Source organism: Melanostigma gelatinosum (assembly GCF_949748355.1).
Source record: "Melanostigma gelatinosum genome assembly, chromosome: 9".
Taxonomy (NCBI): domain Eukaryota; kingdom Metazoa; phylum Chordata; class Actinopteri; order Perciformes; family Zoarcidae; genus Melanostigma; species Melanostigma gelatinosum.
Genome location: NC_136642.1, coordinates 28,385,869 through 28,406,200, shown reverse-complemented (window position 1 = coordinate 28,406,200; position 20,332 = coordinate 28,385,869). Strand labels below are relative to the sequence as shown.

Sequence of the window (20,332 nt, the reverse complement as noted above, 5' to 3'; positions counted from 1 at the left end):
AAAACACCAGACAGGGTTGTGTGAGGGATGTGGAGAAGAGGAGCCAGTTGAGCACGTAGTGGTGAGTTGTTGTGAGTATGAGATGCAGAGAGAGATGATGAGGAATAATCGGAGAGAATTAGGGGTGCATGAATGCTCACTGAAAGGAGGACTGGGCACAGCGAGCGTCCTGTTAGCTTTCACAGCCTTTTTTATAGGATATGACGGAAATGCAGGGATGTGGTACAAGGGTGCTTGTCAGAGGCTCAGATTGTATAGGTCTCTCGAGGGTAAAACATGGAGGATAGAACATAGGTTAATGTGGTATTTGTGGTATTGTTTGTTTATTTTGTGTTTGTTTGTCTTGTTTTGTTTTGTTTTGGGGGAAAGATTGTATATCTATTGTCTGATCCACACCCCGGAGCAGAAAGTGGTGGTAATGCACCAATAAGATAGATGCCAAACGCTGTAAAACCAGAAGAAGAAGAAGAAGAAGGCCTACATGAACTTCTACAACAACACCCACACTGCATAGCGCTTGAACGTCATCACAACAGGAAGTATGTGAGGCTGTGCCGTAAGCAGTGTGGCAGGAAGAGTGTAGCGCTACTGTAGCTCAGTGTGTGTCGAAGGGAAACGGGTCCCCTCCTGCCAGCGCCCATGGACGACGCCCAGGAACATTGCAGCCCTACTAGGAACAAATAAATCCGTCGGGCGAGGCTTTGTTTCCTCGGTTCTCATCTCGGTGGAGCGTTCACCCTATGATGGAACGGGCGATGGAGCAGCTCAACGTACAGCTCAGCCGGCTGACCCGCTCCCTCCGCCGGGCCAGGACCGTGGAACTCCCAGAAGGTAAGCGCACAGAATGCTGGAGGCTGTGGTTAAAGCTGGCAGTGTCAGCCACACTATGCTTCATTCTGTATAGGCTGGAGGTACAGTCATGTAGCATCCTGCCTCGTCATAGTGATAGATGCTGCTCTCTCCTGTGTATGCTAGCTCTGACAGCAGAGAGAGGACCAGGTTCTGTTAGTCTGTCCACGCGACGGCAGCTCGCGAGGCTACATTTTAAAACTACATTTCAAAAAGTGTACGACTGAAATTCTCTTAACTGTAATTTTCACCACGAAGCAGGTGTTTGCAAATATGTTAATTTATAATCTGCAATATGACAAGTACATGTACATTAATGGTGTGATTCTATCTGATTTAATACTAGGAACTAGAAATACTAGACTGTAATGATACAAAGATAACGTTACGTAACGCATGTTACCGATGCTATTAGAATGGTATTGCTTCTTAAATGGCTGTGTTTATTAATCAATTGATCTTGCTACAAATATTCCTCTGATCCGTTTCTGTCAGTGCGCTGTAGCTTCCTGTAACTTTAGAAAGCAGCTTTTGACTTATCAGCATGAGCACTGCCTCTTTGGCCCTCACCTCCTTTATGCTTTAGTGAAGCATGACTCGACCCTCCCTACTGTAATGCACCTCATCCACACGTATTGCCTACAACGTTAGATTCTTTTCCATACTTTTGCATGTTGGGAAAGCTGACTCTGTGGGTACTTCTCAAGTCTTATTTTATTTTTTATTTTTCTCTCTGTATATAATTTATTGACCCTAGGGTTACATTGTGTTTTTTGTGCTTTTAAATGTCTGCTCTGTTAAGCACTTTGTGATATTATTGTCTGAAAACCGCTCTATAAATAAAATTCATTCATTCAAGTCTCTGAATTGCATCCCCGGTTCCCTCACTTGAGTCCTTTCCTTGCGTCTTAGTCCCTCCCACCAGGGATGCATGGAGGAAACCATGCAAGGAGAGAGGAACGAGGAGATGTTTTAAGAGACATGAGACGTCCTTTCCTCAGTTGCGTCACGACGTCTGTTTCTGATGACGGTGCTGATGATCACAGCTGGATCAGCTGTCAGTCTGCTTTAGCAGCTGGAGAGACATTTGATACGTTTGTGTGTGTTCACATGATCAGTGTACTTAATAATAGTAACTAATACAAACCCACCCATGGAACAAATATAACTCCATATAACATTTACAAAATGGGAGAGAAAGTCACCGATACTTCGGGGAGTGGTCTGGTAGGTATCTTCTGTACCAGGTGACATCATTAGCAACTCTACAGGGTACCTCTCAAGTCTCTTAATTGTCGTTTCCTCGCTCCTCGATCCTCGCTTGAACCGGAAGTTGTTTCGCGTGCGTGAAGTTGCGTGAGCGCTGGAGCCCAGAGTGCTAAGTTTGCCCATCAGTTTCATGGGGAGATTGTGCTGAGCAAACAAACATCATTGTGATGTAGGTGTTGCTATTTTTAAACTGTATGAAGGCTGAGTGGAGGGCAGTGGAGATAACATACTCTGTGGATCTGTTGGCTCTTAATGCAAGCTGGTGAGTGTACTGTTGTAAGACATATTGTCTGTTTGAAAGAACTACATTTGTCAAGTCTGATAGTTAATAATTATGTCCTATTTTTCCTTCCACAGACAATGAGACTGCAGTGTACACACTTATGCCAATGGTCATGGCTGACCAGCACAGGTAAGCATCAAACCCGAGTAGTGTGTCAGGGCTCACTTAACAATGCATGTATTGTGGCATGCCTCTGCTTTTGTTCGTAGTCTTTCTTCTTACGGCCGTTACAACCGAGGCATAGTGAATTTGTGTTGTCTACAGAGAAAAATTATTTACTTGTTCCATCCTGTCTCTAAAAGGTCAGTGTCAGAGTTGCTCCTCAACTCCAAGTTTGATGTGAACTACGCCTTTGGACGAGTGAAGAGAAGTCTACTTCATATCGCTGCCAAGTAAGATATTGTTCACTCCGTTCTTGTTCAAGTGTGAGCTTGAATTCTGTCAGGACCCTCCTTCCTGTCCAGCATATTCAATCAAAATGTCAACAAAGATGAGGGAGTAGATTGGAGGACAATGTTGGTTTGAGGTGCGGCCTTGTGCCTACGTAGTGTGTGATGACACAGGGGTTCATAATAGAACTAGACCAGCCCATATGAGCTTATTGCAGACATATCGGTATAGTTGTATATGTCGGCTGTGGTCCTTTAGAAGCCGTGTCTTCCTTCATAGTTTGTCCTCCAGAGACCTTTTGCAGTTGATTTTTCAACTGTAAAATGTCATGCTCAGAGCTTTTACAAAATAATTAATACCAGATTTCAAAGTGTCTAATGCAGGGGTCTCAAACTCAAGGCCCGCGGGCCGAATCCGTCCCACCACATCATTTTATGTGGCCCGCAAATCCGCCAACAATTTTTATTTTTTTTTAAAAGTTAGACTTGATAACAAAAATATCCACATAGTTGAAATTATGAGATGGGAAGTCAAAATGATGAGATACTTAAACACAGTCATAGAAGCAGCTCCTTGGATGGTTACTGTTACATTTGACATATAAATGTGTTGTGAGTACATTGAAGACTACTTTAAACGTGGCTTTACAACACATGAAATACTTCACGTGGGATTGTACAAACGCACCCTTGAAAGGATTTTAAGCTTTGAACAAAGTTATTGTAATAACTTGTGTTTGATATTTGTCTTTGATATTTTCTTTAAAAGTTTGATCTTTGATAGAGTAATGTGGATTTATTAACCCTACATTAAAAGGATTTAAGTTATATTAACAGAAATGTGCTTAAATATATTTTTACATTTATATAACTGAATGTACAATATTTTTACACTTGAATAAACAATCAAATGCAGAGAGAGTTATTTAACAATATGTTAGGAGTAGTTACATTTACAACCGGCCCTTTGAGGGCCGGTTATAATGCTGTAATGACATAATGCTGATGTGGCCCGGAGTGAAAATGAGTTTGAGACCCCTGGTCTAATGCATCACTTGCAACACAACACACATGCACACTACTTTGCGGATGGCATCGCATGTCTCGCTGCACAGTGAAGCCTGCCATGACTGCAGCAGCGACGATCGCAATGTACACCAGCCTGCTCTCTTGCTGAATTTGACTGGCGCAACAAGGAGTTCTGCACCGCGACTTGACAGCACGATTGGAGGGCGAAAGGATGGAGCTTATTTCTCATGCTTCCACATTATGATCGGGACTAGCATGCGTCGTCAGGGGAGGTGTCGTTGTCGTTTCGGTGCTTTGCTGCCGCTCTCGTCAGTGGTCTGTTCTGCTTCACTGTAGCGTCCTCTCCTGTCGGCTTTTCTCTGGTCAACACGGGCAACAGCCTTGTTGCAGTGGGAGATTTGGAACCAGTGGGGCTTTCCCTCGACTTTCACTGCCGTGGGCGACGTCAGCACAACCAGGTGAGGTCCAGATCATCTCGGCTCGTCCCACTTTCATCTGTAGATTTTAATGTAGACCCACTCACCCGGCTGGACCGTATTCTCTGGCTCCGTCACAGCTTGTCTCTCCTCCGTGGCGCCTTTCACCTGCTGAAACAGAAGTGTATGTATGCATGCTGAAAATAACTGCAGTTATTTTGTTAACAAGTCCAGTGGCGGTCCCTTGTGGGGTCCCATCAAGAATGGTACCGGCATGGGTCGACCCGTAAGCATTTCATGCGTTGTTCGGTTAGTCTGCATTCTCATGCTCATTAGTGCAAGTGGTAGTGCAGTCAACGAGTCCATCTTAGTTTCCCTACAAATCTTGGCTAATTTAGCTTTTAATGTGTCATTTGCTCGTTCCACCAATCCTTGCGATTGGGGATGATAGACACACCCTAGCCTCTGTTTGACCCTCAATGATTATTTTTCTCACTACCGCATTGTCGAAATGAGTACCATTGAAATTTAGCTACTGTTATAGCATCTGCTTTCGCTGCTGGACATGCCTCCACCCACCTGCTGAATCTCAATCACCACCAAGACATACTGTTTCCTGTTTACGGCTTTGATCATGTCAATGAAATCAATAACAATGTGTCTGAACGGGCCTTCTGGAGCTGATATATGGCCTATTTGCGCGACATGTGATTTTCGGATGTTGTGTTCCGCGCAAATTTTGTATGATTGTAACCATTTGTTCACCGTAGGCAGCATGTATGGAGACCACCAAGTGTTCTGTAAGTTCCTCAATAGTTCCTCCCTGGCTACATGGGAAATTCCATGAGCCACACAAACCAACTGGGGTAAAAGTGAAACGGGTGCCACCAACAAACCAGTGTGAGACTGGAACACTCCAGAAGCTGCGTCCTTAGAGGCACCCCTGTTAAGCCAAAGTTGCTGCTAATCCATGGCGGCAGTTGACTGTACCTCCACCAGAACTCGCAACGAGGTGGTAGGATCTGTATCGTCTGATTCACCGCCTGGGGTGGTTTCATGAATATCAGCGGTTTGGCTCAACATGAGCTGATCATGCAAGAGGAGGAAGAAGAAGCAGCTGCTTTTGCTGCGATGTCCGCTGCATTATTACCTCTGGTGACAAAGTCAGTTGATGTGCCATGTGCTGCACATTTTAAAATGGCAAGGGAAGCCGGTAAAGTCATAGAATACAAAAGCTCAGCAATGAGAGGACCATGCGTAACTAGTTTACTATCTGCACGTAAAAACCGTCTGGCACCAAATGGCACCGTTGAAGTGACACACGCCATGAGCGTACCCCGACTCGGTGTAAATGTTACAAGCCCTACCCCGTCCCAATTGACATGCAGCGGATAGCGCTTTGAGTTCAGCAGCCTATGCAGATAGGGGCGAATACAAAGGTTCTGAGAGCAAAGTTTCAAAAGAGCGTAACTCTGGATTTGGAGAAACAACGGCATACCCTGCCACCAACCCGGCATCAGACAGGTAGCAGGAGCCATCAACAAACATGTAGAGCTGGGGGCCTGGCAGTGCCTCTGCCTCCAAAACTACCCGTGCTTTAAGGAAACTACTGGACACTGCAACGCAATCGTGAGGAGTCCCTTCATGTGGAAGAGTAAGACGTTCGGCTGGGTTAACTGTATGGCAACGAGAAATTGTCACCTCCGGTGCGGCCAGAATTACGTCATAGCCCGAGCGTCGTGCATTTGTAATCACGAAATTTGGGGCCGTCAGCAGCGCATGAAGACCATTATATGTATACATGTATAACCTGAGGGCATGACCCATGGTTATGGTAGAGGCTTTCTCATAGGCGTAGGTGGCGGCTGCCAACCCCCCTGTAACAGGGTGGCATGCCTCTGACACGAGTCAAGTTGTGTGCCGAAGTAGGCCAAAGGCTGTTAATGGCCTCCCTTCTGCTGAGTCAATACGGCATTAGCAAAACCTTGTTTTTCTTTCCATCACTGTGGCATGAAATAGATCTTGGTCGGGGAAGGTAACAGTCACACCAGTTGGGCCCCAATATATATATATATATTACGGCCCCCAATTTACAGAAGAAATCTCTTCCCAGTAGATTGCATGGAGACGTAGGAGAGTACAACAATGGCGCATATATATGGTATTGTGCGCGAGAGTCAGTTGTTGAGGCTCAGTGAAAAATAAAACTTTTCTTTGTCCCGAGAAGCTAGTGACACGCTTTGTCTGAGCGGATAGGGGGAGGCATTGACCATCTGTCCTTCCTATGCTGGTGAAGGTAGCTCCAGAATCTACCAGAAATGGTTCAGATGGTTTTCTGTTGATGTCAATAGACAGAGTGAGTTCTCCACTCGCTGTGGTCATCAGTACACTGAGCATGTACTCTCCTTGTGGCTCTTCTGGGCACCCCTAGTACTAAGGTGGGGGCTGCATGCCTTGAGTCCACGCCGTGGAGTGAGGCTGCTGCAGGCTGTCTTGGTGTTGGTAGTCCACAGTGTTGTGGTGCATAACTGGGCTGTGGATTATACAGTTTTGGGCAGTCACGTCTCACATGTCCCTCATCCCCCACAATTCCAGCACTAGTATTGAGTGTGTCCCTGCTGCGGGTTGTTGTATTGCTGTGTCCAGTTGTTCTGAGACCTTGTCCTTGGTTAATCATCTGTCTCATAGGTGGTGGCGGTCCACGTGGAGCAGGTCTGTGATGTCCAGGGGGGCCATATCGGTATCCGGCTCCACCCCTACCTCGTCCACATCCTCCAGTTTGGAAGTTGGACCCTTGCCATTGTGGTCGATGAATTCGTGGACTGTACATGGGTGGGGCCTGTTGATACGCTCCCTGAGCTCCTTCGCTGAATGTGTTCACGAGCTGTGGGGCTGGTTGTGGAACTGGAACAGGTGCAGCGGTTTGAGTAATGATTACCGCTTGCATTTTGGTTTCTTTGCGCCTCAGTTTGGCTTCTTCCATGAGGGCACCCAGCTGAGTCTTGGTCAGGTTCTCGGTCAGTGTTTGGATGTCTTCTTCACGTTTCTTTTGGGCCTTGCAGTATTTTTTGGCGTAATGCACAAAGTAAGTTTGGCACTCTGGCCATGGTTTCACAGCGAAATTTATCTAAGGGTTTGGCATCATGGTCGTTGCTCGACAGGGCTCCTCCCATTTTTGCTGAGGCAAAAATGTCTTTTACCACATTTTTGTCCAATTGGTGGCACAGAATGGTTTTGACGTCACCCACTGTGATGACAAATCCTGCGGTGTGTTTTTCAAATGCTGTAACCCAAGCTTGGCCCCCTCTGGTCATTCTTGGGATAGCTTGAGATGGTGGTTATGTCAGTGTAGGACCATTGGGTATACGTAGAGTTTCCTCTTCCGTCGACACGCAGTAGCATCATGTTGCCATCGTCTTTCAGGTGGTTTTTTTTGGTGGCTTCCTTGGCTCACTGAATTCGAGACACTCTGGTGCGAGTAGGTTGAGTCGATTTCATGGATCGTGGCCCACGTAGGCTGAGGCGTTGGGGGCTGCCCTGTAGGCAGAGCTGCTAGGAGCGGTTCTTCCAGGTCTTCTTCTTCAATGTCCTGACCGGAGGCGCTGTAGGCCACAGTATGCTGAGGACGGTTGGTTGCTGTGTTGGCTGTAATACTTGCAGCTTCTGTTATAGCTAACCGTGCCAACTGTACCAGATTTGGAAATGCATTCATTGTTTTGTCCAGTTCCTGCTCCGCCTGTGTCATTGAGTGAGCGAGCTGCTTTTGTTCAGCTTCAGCAATGTTCTTCCTTGCCTGCGCTTCATCCCATGGTTCCAGTATGATTTGACCTGAAATTCTGCGGGGCATTGGTTCAGGCGAAGAGGTGTGTGTAGTTGCTCCTGCCCTTGGCCAGGGTTTTGGTGTCCGTTTCTGGCTGGGAGTATGGATCAGGCATTTTGCTTTAAGTTTTTGGCGTTCTTGGTAACGCTCCACGCCGTCTAATGAATCAATGTTAACAATCAGCCTTTCACGTTTGGAATCTGGTGATGTTGTAAAGGACAGTAATTCCTCCTGCGAGCTCCATGTCTTTGATTCCGGGGAGTCTAGTTGCCTACGGGCTTCCGCCTCGCTCCAAGTTACCTTGCCTGTTGATTTTTTGCGTGTTCCGGCATTGGAGCTGGAAGGGCGCTCCTCTTTGCTTGTTGTTTCAGAGTCACTTCCCTCCTGGCTGGCTCCCCAAATGTTGTTTTTTGCTTTGTTGATGCTGGCTTGGACTTTAAAGTTTATTCAATGTCAATATCTAAAAGCTGGCTTCATACTTATTTGCTATCTGACTCGTGGTGAGATACCACAGGATTCTCACTAACCAGGAACTCAGTCACGTACACCCACAGAACACGAGGGATTTGTTATGGCGTGGTGTGTTCATGGACCCAAATGCAGACTCAGGACAGCAGAGTTCTCAAAACCAAGATTATTTATTTCCCTGTCATGGGAAAAAAACAGGAAATAGATAACGTCAATAGGAGGCTCCGCACGGGTCCAAGCCGGAAAGTGGCTAATCTTTCTGAGCGGCAGACGAAGCCGCCAGGAAAACAGTCACACGTCAACACGGAGGCGTGTCCTCACGCTCCGCTCGGAGCCTAGCCGGAAAGTGGCTGGTCCGCGTCCGGCAGCTGGATCGACTATGTGATACCCGGGGCTCGACACAGGATCACCAAGACTTCACAGTTGATCTCCGAGGAACGAACTGGAAGGCTTCGTCGTACAGGTGAAAACCCGAGGCTCGACACTGGACGGCAGGCAAGTTGAAAACAAAACAGATCGTTAGTAGCAGATCTTCACAGAGTGAAAAAACGGAGAACTCATGTGTCTGAATACCAGGTAGGTAAACGGACGGACTGACAACTGGGATGAGAGTGATCGGAGTATTTATGTCAGCTGGAGATGATCACCGGCGATGAGCATCAGCTGTGCCTACGGAGAGAGGCACGGCAGTGGGCGGGACTCTGAGGAGGACACTACTGAGGGAAATACACCAGAGTTAGACATAAATTCTCACAGGATTGAAGTTTCTTCAGTTCACGCAGGTTTATTTGCATCACACAGAGTACAAGCAAACAGAGTTGTCCGGACTCAACTCCCTTCACCAAAGAAATGTACCTTATTTTATAACCTCGTCCCCCTATTCATGATCGCCCCCTCCTCTTACTCATCAACTGACAACATTCCTCTAAACAGTCATTTTGGTCATCATGCATACAGTAGGTTTTAAAACAATCTTCAGATCCGATTTCCTGGGGGAGTTTTGGACATCTGGGCACATGAGATGTACTGTTGGTCTATTAATTAATCAATATCATGAGACACCTGTCAGAGGATCCTACTGGTCCCTGTTCGTCGTCAGACTAACTCTCGACAGGAAAGCAGTTAAATGATCAGTGTCTATGCATCTACTATGTATCGGCCTATGTGCTGTGTGAATTTAGCTTTGCTCTCTCCCAGGCTTTGTCTCAGTCCCCCCCCCCCCCCCCCCCCCTCCGCCACTGTCTTCCTTAATGATTCTGCCAACACCACACAGTCATATGTGTGTCACAGTGCAGTGACCAGAGATACGCCGGACATACTGATCCAGCCGCCTATACACAAAGGACATCCTGTTTCCTGAGGACATTGTATGGCTGATATTGCTGCCGGTTTTGAACTAGATCATACCTCATTTTAGGAATTGTGAAATGCATGGAACCCGTGACTATTCAAAGGTCTGTGACTATACGACTATGCAGATGCCTGAACTAAGTTTGATCCACAAGAGTATGTAAGATTATAATGATAACTAAGCAAACGTATAAGGTAAACCCAAAACAAGGAATACAGTTATAAACTCATATTTTACAGATAGATTAACAAACGTATGAGATAAACTTTGAAGCAAGTAATATAGTTATAAACGCATACATTTTTCCTCCCTCAGAAGCTAAGCTAGGACCTGAGACTAGTCCACTACCCAGCATGCTGCTGGCTGTCTGATTCTCGGTAAAAATTGATATGGATGAAAGCAGCGGGAGGTTGTGCCTGTTGAGCCCACATCTTCACAGAGACCTGGATCCATCGTGGTCCAGGATCAAGCTGCACTTGCCGGACAGAGAGCAGGACTCTGGTGGACCAGAGGAGGAGGACTTTGTGTCACATTCAATTAATTTCAATTCAATTTATTTTTGCATAGCCCAAAATTACAAATGATCCTCAAAGGGCTTTACAATCTGTACACGTCCGACATCCTCTGTCCCAGAACCCTCACATCGGAACAGGAAAAACTCTCCCAAAAAACCCTTTAACGGGGAGAAAAGAGGAAGATACCTTAGGGAGCGCAACAGAAGAGGGATCTCTCTATCAGGATGGACAGAAGTGTGATAGATGTCATGTGTACAGAATGAACAGCATAACAGAGTTACAACACATTCAATGCATATGACAGAACCACGGCAGGTGGCAAGACCATGGTCCAGGTATAACCAGGATCCACGGAAACCTGCGAGGTGAGAAAGCACAGAGACTCGTTAAAGGTATCGGTAATATAATTAACAATGTTAATAATAAAAAATGGTAGTAGCAGTAGGTGTCAGCAGGACCATGGCGGGAGGAAGGACCAGGGTCCAGATATAACCACGATCCATGGAAGCCTGTGAGGCGAGAAAGCACAAAGACTCCAGGGAAGAAGCAAAGTTAGTAATGAGCATTCATGGGACATCAATTCATACAGAAGGAGATGACGAAGAGGAGAGAGGACCTCAGTGTATCCTAGGAAGTCCCCCAGCAGTCTAGGCCTATAGCAGCTTATCTAGGGGCTGGTCCAAGGCAAACCTGAGCCAGCCCCAACTATAAACCTGAGCCAGCCCTAACTATAAGCACTATCAAAAACGAAAGTCTTCAACCTACTCTTAAATGTGGTGAGTGTGTCTGCTCCCCAGACTGAAACTGGAAGCTGCTTCCCCAGAAGAGGAGCTTGATAAATGAAGGCTCTGGCTCCCGTCCTACTTTTTAAGACTCTAGGAACCTGTTAGATCCTGGGGTACTTCTGGCCCGATACGGGGCTACTTACTGACTCAGCTCTCTATTAAAAGATTGTCGAGCTGGTGTTCTTGCGAGGGAACTCGCCTGGCTCTTCTAACTGCCGTTACTTCCGACGTCTACCCTGCTTCCTCCGGTCTGAGTGCACTCGGTCGAGGGGCCACCCTGACCCCGGGTGCTCCTACCAGTCGCGTCGGTTATGGCAGCTTCCCTCTTCTGGATCCGTGCTCTTGGTAAATGCCAGGTTAGGTTTTAACGGCTAGGATTACTTCTAAAACTGTAAGGGATTGTTAAGTGGATTCGGTCTCAAGGATAACCTTACAGAACTCAGTTGTTAGACATACAATGGATTTAACTTTTTACTGCCACGAGGAACTTTTTACTACTTGAGCAAATAAATGCACTTGAGAATTTTACTTTAAATGCAGATTAGATATTTATTGCAGGTTATATTTAGTTAGTTTGCAAGGGTTAAGCTACAGCTCACATAAAATGTCACTACACTTGATTCGTTACTTTAATTTTCTTCTTAGGTTATACTCATTGGTTTTAGATGCCGAGATGGCTCGGTTGGAGCTGGATTTCCAAAGGTGCGATGAAAAGGTTCTTTTGGAGTTGTTAGGATCGAAGGTCTGGCCAGACCCTCGGTCCTCCTGCTCTGCAGCGGAGTCCGTTCAACAGTCCTCAAAACTCAGTACAAAGTCTTTCCAGGGCTGCTGCGTCTTCTCCGTCGTTCAGTTGTTAAAGGCGAGCAGTGGGGAGAGGAAAATCTCCGTCTTTCAATTCTTTGTCCACGAACTGCGGTCTTCTTTCCGTGAACAGAGACGAAGTCCTCGAATACTTCAGTTATGATCGTCCGTATCTTCTTCTCAGAGCACTTGGACGGCTCTCGTGTATAAATCCCAGTTTGGGGCTTGCAAGCGTCTCCTTTTATCCTTGATTTGGGCTATCTGTTCTCCCCCCCCACCTTTCCTGAACGCATAATCTTCACCCCTCCTTTTTGTGTGTGCGTTTGTCTCCGGAAAGCACCCGACTTTCTTCTGGCCTGTATGACTCATCTCTTGCAACAGTTTTCCATGTCTTATGACTGATTTCCGACCCACACCCAAAAACATCTGTTCCTGACTCACTCAGTCAGCTGACACACCATGACTTAACACTTTTTCCACATCTCAGCTCCAGTACACAGAACATTATTATAATCAGTTTTTACATTTGTTAAATCACTCTATGCATTAAACATTCGTTATATAATGATCACAATCCTTATCTTTCGATTATACTTTAACTATTGATTTCTGAATATATGCTTTGTGCTTTTATATCCTGACTTTCCCCTGAACGTGTATGGAGGCAGCTCTCGTGATCTCAACTCTTCTGACAACCACAAGTAACCCTGCATTTGGGGAGCGCAGCTCTCTCGTAGGGTAATATTGTACTATAAGGTCTTTAAAATATGATTGTGCCTGACCAATTAGGGCTTTGTAGGTAAGGAGAAGGATTTTAAATTATACTCTAGATTTTACTGGGAGCCAGTGCAGAGAAGCTCATACAGGAGTAATATGATCTCTTTTCTTAGTTCTTGTTAGTACACGAGCTGCAGCATTCTGAATCAGCTGGAGAGATTTAAGAGACTTATTAGAGCAGCCTGATAATAAGGAATTACAGTAATCTAGTCTAGAGGTAACAAATGCATGAACACATTTTTCTGCATTGCTTTGAGACAGGATGTGCCTGATTTTTTAAATGTTACGTAGGTGAAAAAAGGCAGTCCTAGAAATGAGTTTCATCTGGGGGTTAAAAGACAAATCCTGATCAAAGGTAACTCTCAGATTCTTTACGGTGCTGCTGGATGCCAGCGCAATGCCATCTAGAGAAACCATATCATTAGATAACTGATTTCGGAAGTGTTCAGGGCCTTATAGAATAACTGAGTTTAACATCAGGAAGTTGCAGGTCATCCAGGTTATTATGTCCTTAAGACATACTTGAAGTTTAGCGAGCTGGTTGGTTTCATCTGGTTTAATCGATAGATATAATTGGGTATCATCTGCATAACAATGAAAGTTTGGAGTTTCTGATAATATTGCCTAAAGGAAGCATATACAGTGCCTTGCATAAGTATTCACCCCCCTTGGACTTTTCTACATTTTGTCATAGTATAACCACAGATCAAAATGTATTTCATTGGGATTTTGTGTAATGGACCAACACAAAATAGTCCATTTGGAAGTTGGGGGAAAGTTTATATCAGGGGTGCCCACACTTTTTCGGCTTGCGAGCTACTTTTAAAATGACCAAGTCAAAATGATCTACCTCCATTAAACATGCTAAATATCTATTTATTTATATATATACTGAGTATACTTTATATTTACAATATATGTTTGCGTACCTTGCATAACTGCATGAACCCTTATGGCACAATACAATTCTGTAAATTTTTGGTCATTACCTTACTCTGATGACTTGCACTGAATGGAATTGGCCAGAGTTGCATAGTCAGGATCTCATCCTCTACTCCAGATGAGTTCAGGTGAAACAGCGTTGACATTTTTGATGCGAGTGAATCAGCCTCAATATCTTCCTGAAATGGGTAGCACATAAATGTAGCAACTGGCTCGAGTAAAGCAAAGTCTTGAAAGCGTCTGTCAAACTCTGACAGACACTTGTCAATCTGCTCTGTGTAGCGCGCACTGTCGAGTTGCGCACACGCCTTCCGTTGCGTTTTGGAAGTTCCCCAAATCATGGTGCTGCAGCTTTGAGGACTGATGTTGCATTTTCCGTTTGAAAGCATTAACTGAGCTGATCATGTTGACCACGGTTTTGTCTTTTCCTTGCAGCTCTAAATTAAGCTCATTCAACATGTTTGTCAGATCGGTTAAAAATGCCACATCTAGCAGCCACTGATCGTCATTTAGTTGGCTGTATTCTGCATGTTTAATGACAAGGAGAAACTCCTTTATCTCCGGACAGAGCTCTCGGAATCTCTGCAGGAACTTCCCCCTGCTAAGCCATCTCACATCAGTGTGTAGCAAGAACTGAGTGGTCGCAGTCAGCCTTCTCCAGATGTGCACGGAACAGCCGTCTTTGAAGAGCTCTCGCTCGAATAGAACAGGCAATCTTCGTTGCCACATCCATTATCTCTTTCATGTTTAGCATTTTAGCGCATAATGCTTGTTGGTGTATTATGCAGTGGTAATTAAGGAAGTCGGAGAAAGCATCGTCCTCCCTGCACTTGGCAATAAATCCATTCGAGCGGCACATCAATTTGCACACTGGGAGCTGGGTTTTGTCAATAAAGTTTTTGAAAGACTGAAAAATGTTCTCTCCCCGAGTGTGTTCTTCCATGGGCAGTATTGTTAACAGATCTTCTTTTGCAGTCATATCTGTAAACACCATCCGAATAAAAATGCACAACTGGGCTGTATCACCTACGTCCGTAGACTCGTCCAATTGCAGGGAGAAACACTCAGTCCGCAATGTCCTTCCAAAGCTGCTGTGTCAAATCCTCGGCCATGACTTCACAGCGCCATGTAACTGTACTTCTTGATAGCTGGAGAGCTTTGATTGACGATAATATTTCCGGTTTGTTTTTAAAATCCCGAAACAACGAGTCAGCTGCTTCAACGAATGCCTCTTTTATCATCGCTCCATCTTGGAAGGACTTCTTGTGCTTAACGATGGAGTGACTCACCCGGAACGATGCTTCGGTGGCAGCCTTCGATTTTGAAGTCAGCTGTGAGAAAAGTGACTGCTGTCCGGACAACTGTGATTTTAGTTCCTTCACCTTTCTCTTTCTCAGCTCGCTTTTCGGCGGGAAGTCAGTGTCGTAGTTTTTATGAACAGTCTGAAACTGCTGCTCCACATTTCCCTTCTTCGGAATAGCGATGGTAGTTTTGCAGATCAGACAAACTGACTTTGAAAATGACGTTTTCTCCCATGGAAGTGGTAAGTTTTTGGTTTCTTATTTGGTCCAGCTACCCCACTCATTTTTATACCCTTTCTTCAGTATAAATACATTGGAAGGCTAACAAATTAGCTTGCCGGAGTTTGCAGTAGCTTCTGCATGTGTGGTTAGAAAATACGTGATCTCAGACTGGCTGCCCTGTATGTCAATCAAGTGTCAAATGCCATAGGGAGGATGGACGATGATAGACTTTCTCATGTCTGTCTTATAAGTGCCCCTCATACACGAACCTAGGACACTCGGTCACGAGGCTCACGAGGCTAACGACAATTTTTTTTTTTTAATGGCATGAGATCTACCTGCACTTCCTTCGCGATCTACCCGCACCTCCTTCGCGGCCGATCGTATTGGGCACCCCTGGTTTACATGGATTTCAAAATTATTTACAAATAAAAATCTGTAAAGTGTTGAGTGCATATGTATTCACCCCCTTTACTGTAAAACCCCTAACAAAGATCTGGTGCGACCAATTGCCTTCACAAGTCACATTTGCAAGTCACATAATAAGTAAATAGGGTCCACCTGTCTGAAATTTAATCTCAGTATAAATACACCTGTTATGTGAAGGGCTCAGTTTGTTAGAGAGCATTCCTGAACAATTTTTTATTTTGTGTCCATTACACAAAATCCCAATGAAATAAATTTGAATCTGTGGTTATACCATGACAAAATGTAGAAAAGTCCAAGGGGGGTGAATACTTATGCAAGGCATTGTATAAGGCAGTGCTTCTCAAACTGTGGGGTGCTGTGGTATTACAGGTGGGGCGCAGGGGTAAATGCAGAATTTTTGTATTTCCAAAAAAAAAAAAAAGTATTTTGAAGTAATTAATAAATACATGGCGAAATGCCTGTACTTTCATGTAAATGTTTACATTACGCCGTTAACAGGTTACGCTTGCGCATGCGCGACGGCCATGAGCCTTGGCGACTCACTTGGCTTAGTCTTCGAAATGAAGAGACATTTGGCAGGCGGGAACAAAAAAGCAACTGCAAGCGATGCATCCGAGACTAACAGCAAGCAGCCAAGAAGAACATGTGATGACGGTAGGAGATGAGGAGAGACCAGTCTGTGTTTTATGTCTGAAAACTAGCTGCGGATAGTATGAAACTTGTTTTGTTTAGTTTTTCACAGGTTGCACTTTATTGCGATCTTGAAAAGATGTTTAGTGCAAAAGAGGTTAATTGTAGCCAATTGCAATAAGCTATTTTTTGCCAAATTGTAGTTATTTTTACTTAAGTGATTGCAATTTTCTTTATTCTACTATTTTAAAAAGCACAGACGGAGGAGTCACAAAATGTTGTTTCAATAAAAATTCAACATGAACCATTTTGTTACAATTTTGTTGGGGCGGTGGGGCATGAACATTTTTCTTCCTCCAAAGTGGGGCGTGACAGAAAAAGTTTGATAACCACTGGTATAAGGTGAGTAAGATTGGTCCAACAAGCACAGAACCTTGTGGAACTCCATGCCTAACATTGGTCTTCATCAAGGTTTTATTGTTTACAAACTGAGGCCGATCTGATAAATAGTAGGGGTGGGGGGAAAAATCGATACAGCATAGTATCGCGATATTTTGCGTGGCGATATTGTATCGATATATGGACGCCAAGTATCGACCTTTTTTATAAACTATTAAAAAATTAAAAAATCTTTTTGTTTTTTTTAGAAAAATCGAATAAATTGCTTTTTCAGTCCACTAGATGGTGCTGAGTTATTTTCTTGTGAGGTCAGCAAAGGTCCTGGGTCACCGTGATTGGTAGGAAGTTGGTCAAAACAAAGAGACATCTGGCCTCACAACGGGGTTAAATCTGCCAACAGTAGCCGGCTCATGGGGAGAGTGCAGCGCATAACTCTCTCTGCCCTTGACGGCCACGCATCGCAAGTTATACTGAGTTATATAACTCTTATATCCTACTTATACAAGTTATAGTTCATATACTGAGTCCACAGGTTTGCATTTAGTTAAGTTGGACTATGTAGTAATACAAACAGTTCAGTTTGTCAGGTTCATGGACCATTTATGACGTTGTTGGTCAGTGTGTCTGCTTGACAATCCTATTTTGCTGCAATAAAAATTATTGAAGTGAGATGAACAGACTGAAAACTATCTTATTAGATAAAACATGTTGATACAGTTTTCCTTTGGGGACATAATTTGAAGTTGAAAAAAGTAATAAATTGCAAAATATGTTATCGCAATAGAATATTGTAGTATCGTGATAATATCGTATCGCGGGACCTCTGGTGATTCCCACCCCTAATAAATAGGACTTAAACTAGCTTAATGCGGTTCCTTTAATGCCAATATAATGTTCTAGTCTCTGCAACAGGATGTAATGATCAATGGTGTCGAACGCAGCACTAAGGTCTAACAAGACAAGTACAGAGAAGAGTCCTTTGTCTGATACAATTAGAAGGTCATTGGATATTTTTTACCAGAGCTGTCTCTGTGCTATGACGCTTTCTAAATCCTGACTGAAAATCCTCAAACGATTGTTCCATAGAAAGTCACACAACTGATTTGTGACTGTTTTTCTCAAGGATCTTAGAATCTTAGAGAGGAAGGGAAGGTTAGAGATCGGTCTATAGTTAGCCAACACCTCAGGGTCCAGAGTGGGCTTCTTACGAAGAGGTTTGATTACAGCTACTTTGAAGGACCGTGGTACATGGTCTGTTAGTAAAGACAGATTGATAATATCTAATAAAGATGTGCTAACTAACGGTAAAACTTCTTTAAGCAGCCTAGTCGGTATAGGGTCTAAGAGACAGGTAGAAGGTTTAGACGTAGAAATTATTGAAGTCAATTGGTGAAGGTCGATGGGAGTAAAGCCATCTAAATACATATCAGGGTTTACAGCTGTTTCTAAGGTTACTCTATTTGAGGATAGATCGGTACTAGTTGAGGGCAGGAGATTATTAATGTTCTCTGTAATAGTTATAATCTTATCATTAAAGAAGTTCATGAAGTCATTACTACTGAGATCTATAGGAATACACGGCTCAACAGAGCTGTGACTCTCTGTCAGCCTGGCTACAGTGCCGAAGAGAAACCTGGGGTTGTTCTTATTTATCTCTATTAATGATGAGTAATAGGCTGCTCTGGCCTTACGGAGGGCCTTCTTATATATCTTAAGACTGTCTCGCCAGACTAACCGAGATTTTTCGAAATTGGTGGAACACCATGTTCTTGGCTCGTTCGTGGCTCACTGGGTTAAGAGAGTCGTCTGGGAACCGGAAGGTCAACGGTTCGATTCCCGACTGGGAGTGTCACGTGTCCCTGAGCACTGAACACCCGGCTCCCCGGGCGCCGATCAATGGCAGCCCACTGCTCCCTATATACAGGGATGGGTCAAATGCAGTAGTCAAATTTCGTGTATGTGTATATGACAGTAAAAATGGTTTCTTTTCTTCTCAATTCACTTAAAATGTTGATAAAAATGATCGTGTAATGTTTTCAGTTAATTTAATGGTGTTAAACTTCATACCTTTCAAACAAAATATTGTTGTAATTATTACAGTCAGCTTTGCCTTTACCGGAGTCGTTAAAACGATGCTAACACCGGTGAATTAGCCGTGCACCGCTATTGGCCTAATCCGTACGGACTTCTATCCTCGTAAACACTGGCTGCTGCTGGTTTTTCGGGGATATTCGCTTGTTACAGGGTCGCAAAAATGACCATCAATGCTGTCAACACATCCGGGAACGTAGTTCTGTCCTTCACAATAAGATATCACGCTTCAACAACTCCAAATTGAGCAATAAAAGCTCCTTAATTTCCATTTGGGTGTATACCACCACCTGCTGGATGTTTTGTTAAACTCTTCTCATGTCAATCACTGGCAAACCACCAGCTGATGCATGGAATTTAACAATTCAATTATGTACACATATTGTATATAATGTTGCGTTCACACCAAACATGTCGATTTTTTGACGTGCCGCAAAAATCGCCGGAGAGGGTGCGTGGTTTGTAGACCTGGATCCGTTCATCTGTCCGTCATTAACCATGGAAAAAATAACCTATATTTCTACGTGTTGTGGAAGTCAGATATCCCGGGAAACTAAACGCCGTCATGTCTCGTTCATAATATTGTTCAGAGGAGCTCCGTGGATTGTATCGAGCTGTATTCACTGTGTCTAGCAAGCCACAGGTCGCTGTTTACTACAGCTGTAGGAACACTAAATAAACTGATTTGGCTGTGATTCAACGGCAATAAACCGACAAAAAGGGACTCCGAAATAACTACGTAATGATGCCGATTTGTAGGCTACTTGTCTTCTCAATGGAGCTCTGATGGATCGGTGCTAGGCTATGCTAACATCGTAGCAGCTCCACCAGCACTCAACGTCATGTAGATGTAAATATGGCAGCGTCTATTCATTGTTTGTACCATATGGTTTACACACACACATGTATACACATAGTTTGGTCCGGTCTCTATTGATATGAGGTATCGTAGAGCTCTGGATGAACACAGACGGCTACAGTATTTATTCAAAATTGCGGCGGACCAGTCTCCTCGCGTCTGTGCATAGACTTTGTATGTAATCTCAACGCGCGTGTGACAAAGACCCTCTCCATTGCACACATTTGTTGACTGTTCAAGACAATAAGAGACTCGCACACTGAGTTGAATGTTTATTGTAAGGTTCTGATATGGTCTCAGGAGTAATTATTGAAGGTCGGGCCTGTAAACAAACATATTATTAGTTTGCTTATCTGTAACTTAAATGATTGAACATATGAATAGTGCTGTCAAATAACATGCATGTTCTTACTTACCTCTGCTGTGTCTCCTCTCCAGGGTGTTCGTCCTAAAAGAGTCCCCAGGGTACAAGACCACCATTTTATAGTTCCGGGAATGTACTAGAGGGGTGGTAGGAAAATTGAATCCTCTTTTCAGGCTAGAGATGATCTCTATGGTGAAGTTTTACCACAATAGAGATCATATAGAGAATTGACCTTTAGAATGTTAGGCATCTATTTTAATGTAATGTTGTAGATTAGGGGATTGTGTGGCAGAGTGAGGGGCGGAGTCTCCTATCTTGCAGTGATGTGGAGGTCCTCGTTAGT

The 20,332-nt window shown here is 44.2% G+C and overlaps 1 protein-coding gene across 5 annotated transcripts in view; it reads left to right on the top strand.

Annotated features, from left to right (window-relative positions):
* Positions 1 to 573: 573 nt before the first annotated feature.
* The window catches only part of hace1 (HECT domain and ankyrin repeat containing E3 ubiquitin protein ligase 1), an 89,534-nt gene continuing 69,775 nt past the window's right edge, over positions 574 to 20,332 (top strand). For all 5 annotated transcript variants that reach the window (XR_013772236.1, XM_079274967.1, XM_079274968.1 and 2 more), the window contains exons 1-3: positions 574 to 831; positions 2,476 to 2,530; positions 2,704 to 2,793. Coding sequence is in view for 4 of the 5 variants with exons in the window: in XM_079274967.1 (XP_079131093.1) it covers positions 741 to 831; positions 2,476 to 2,530; positions 2,704 to 2,793 (236 nt within the window). In the remaining variant the exon portion in view is untranslated. The remainder of the gene's footprint in view (positions 832 to 2,475; positions 2,531 to 2,703; positions 2,794 to 20,332) is intronic.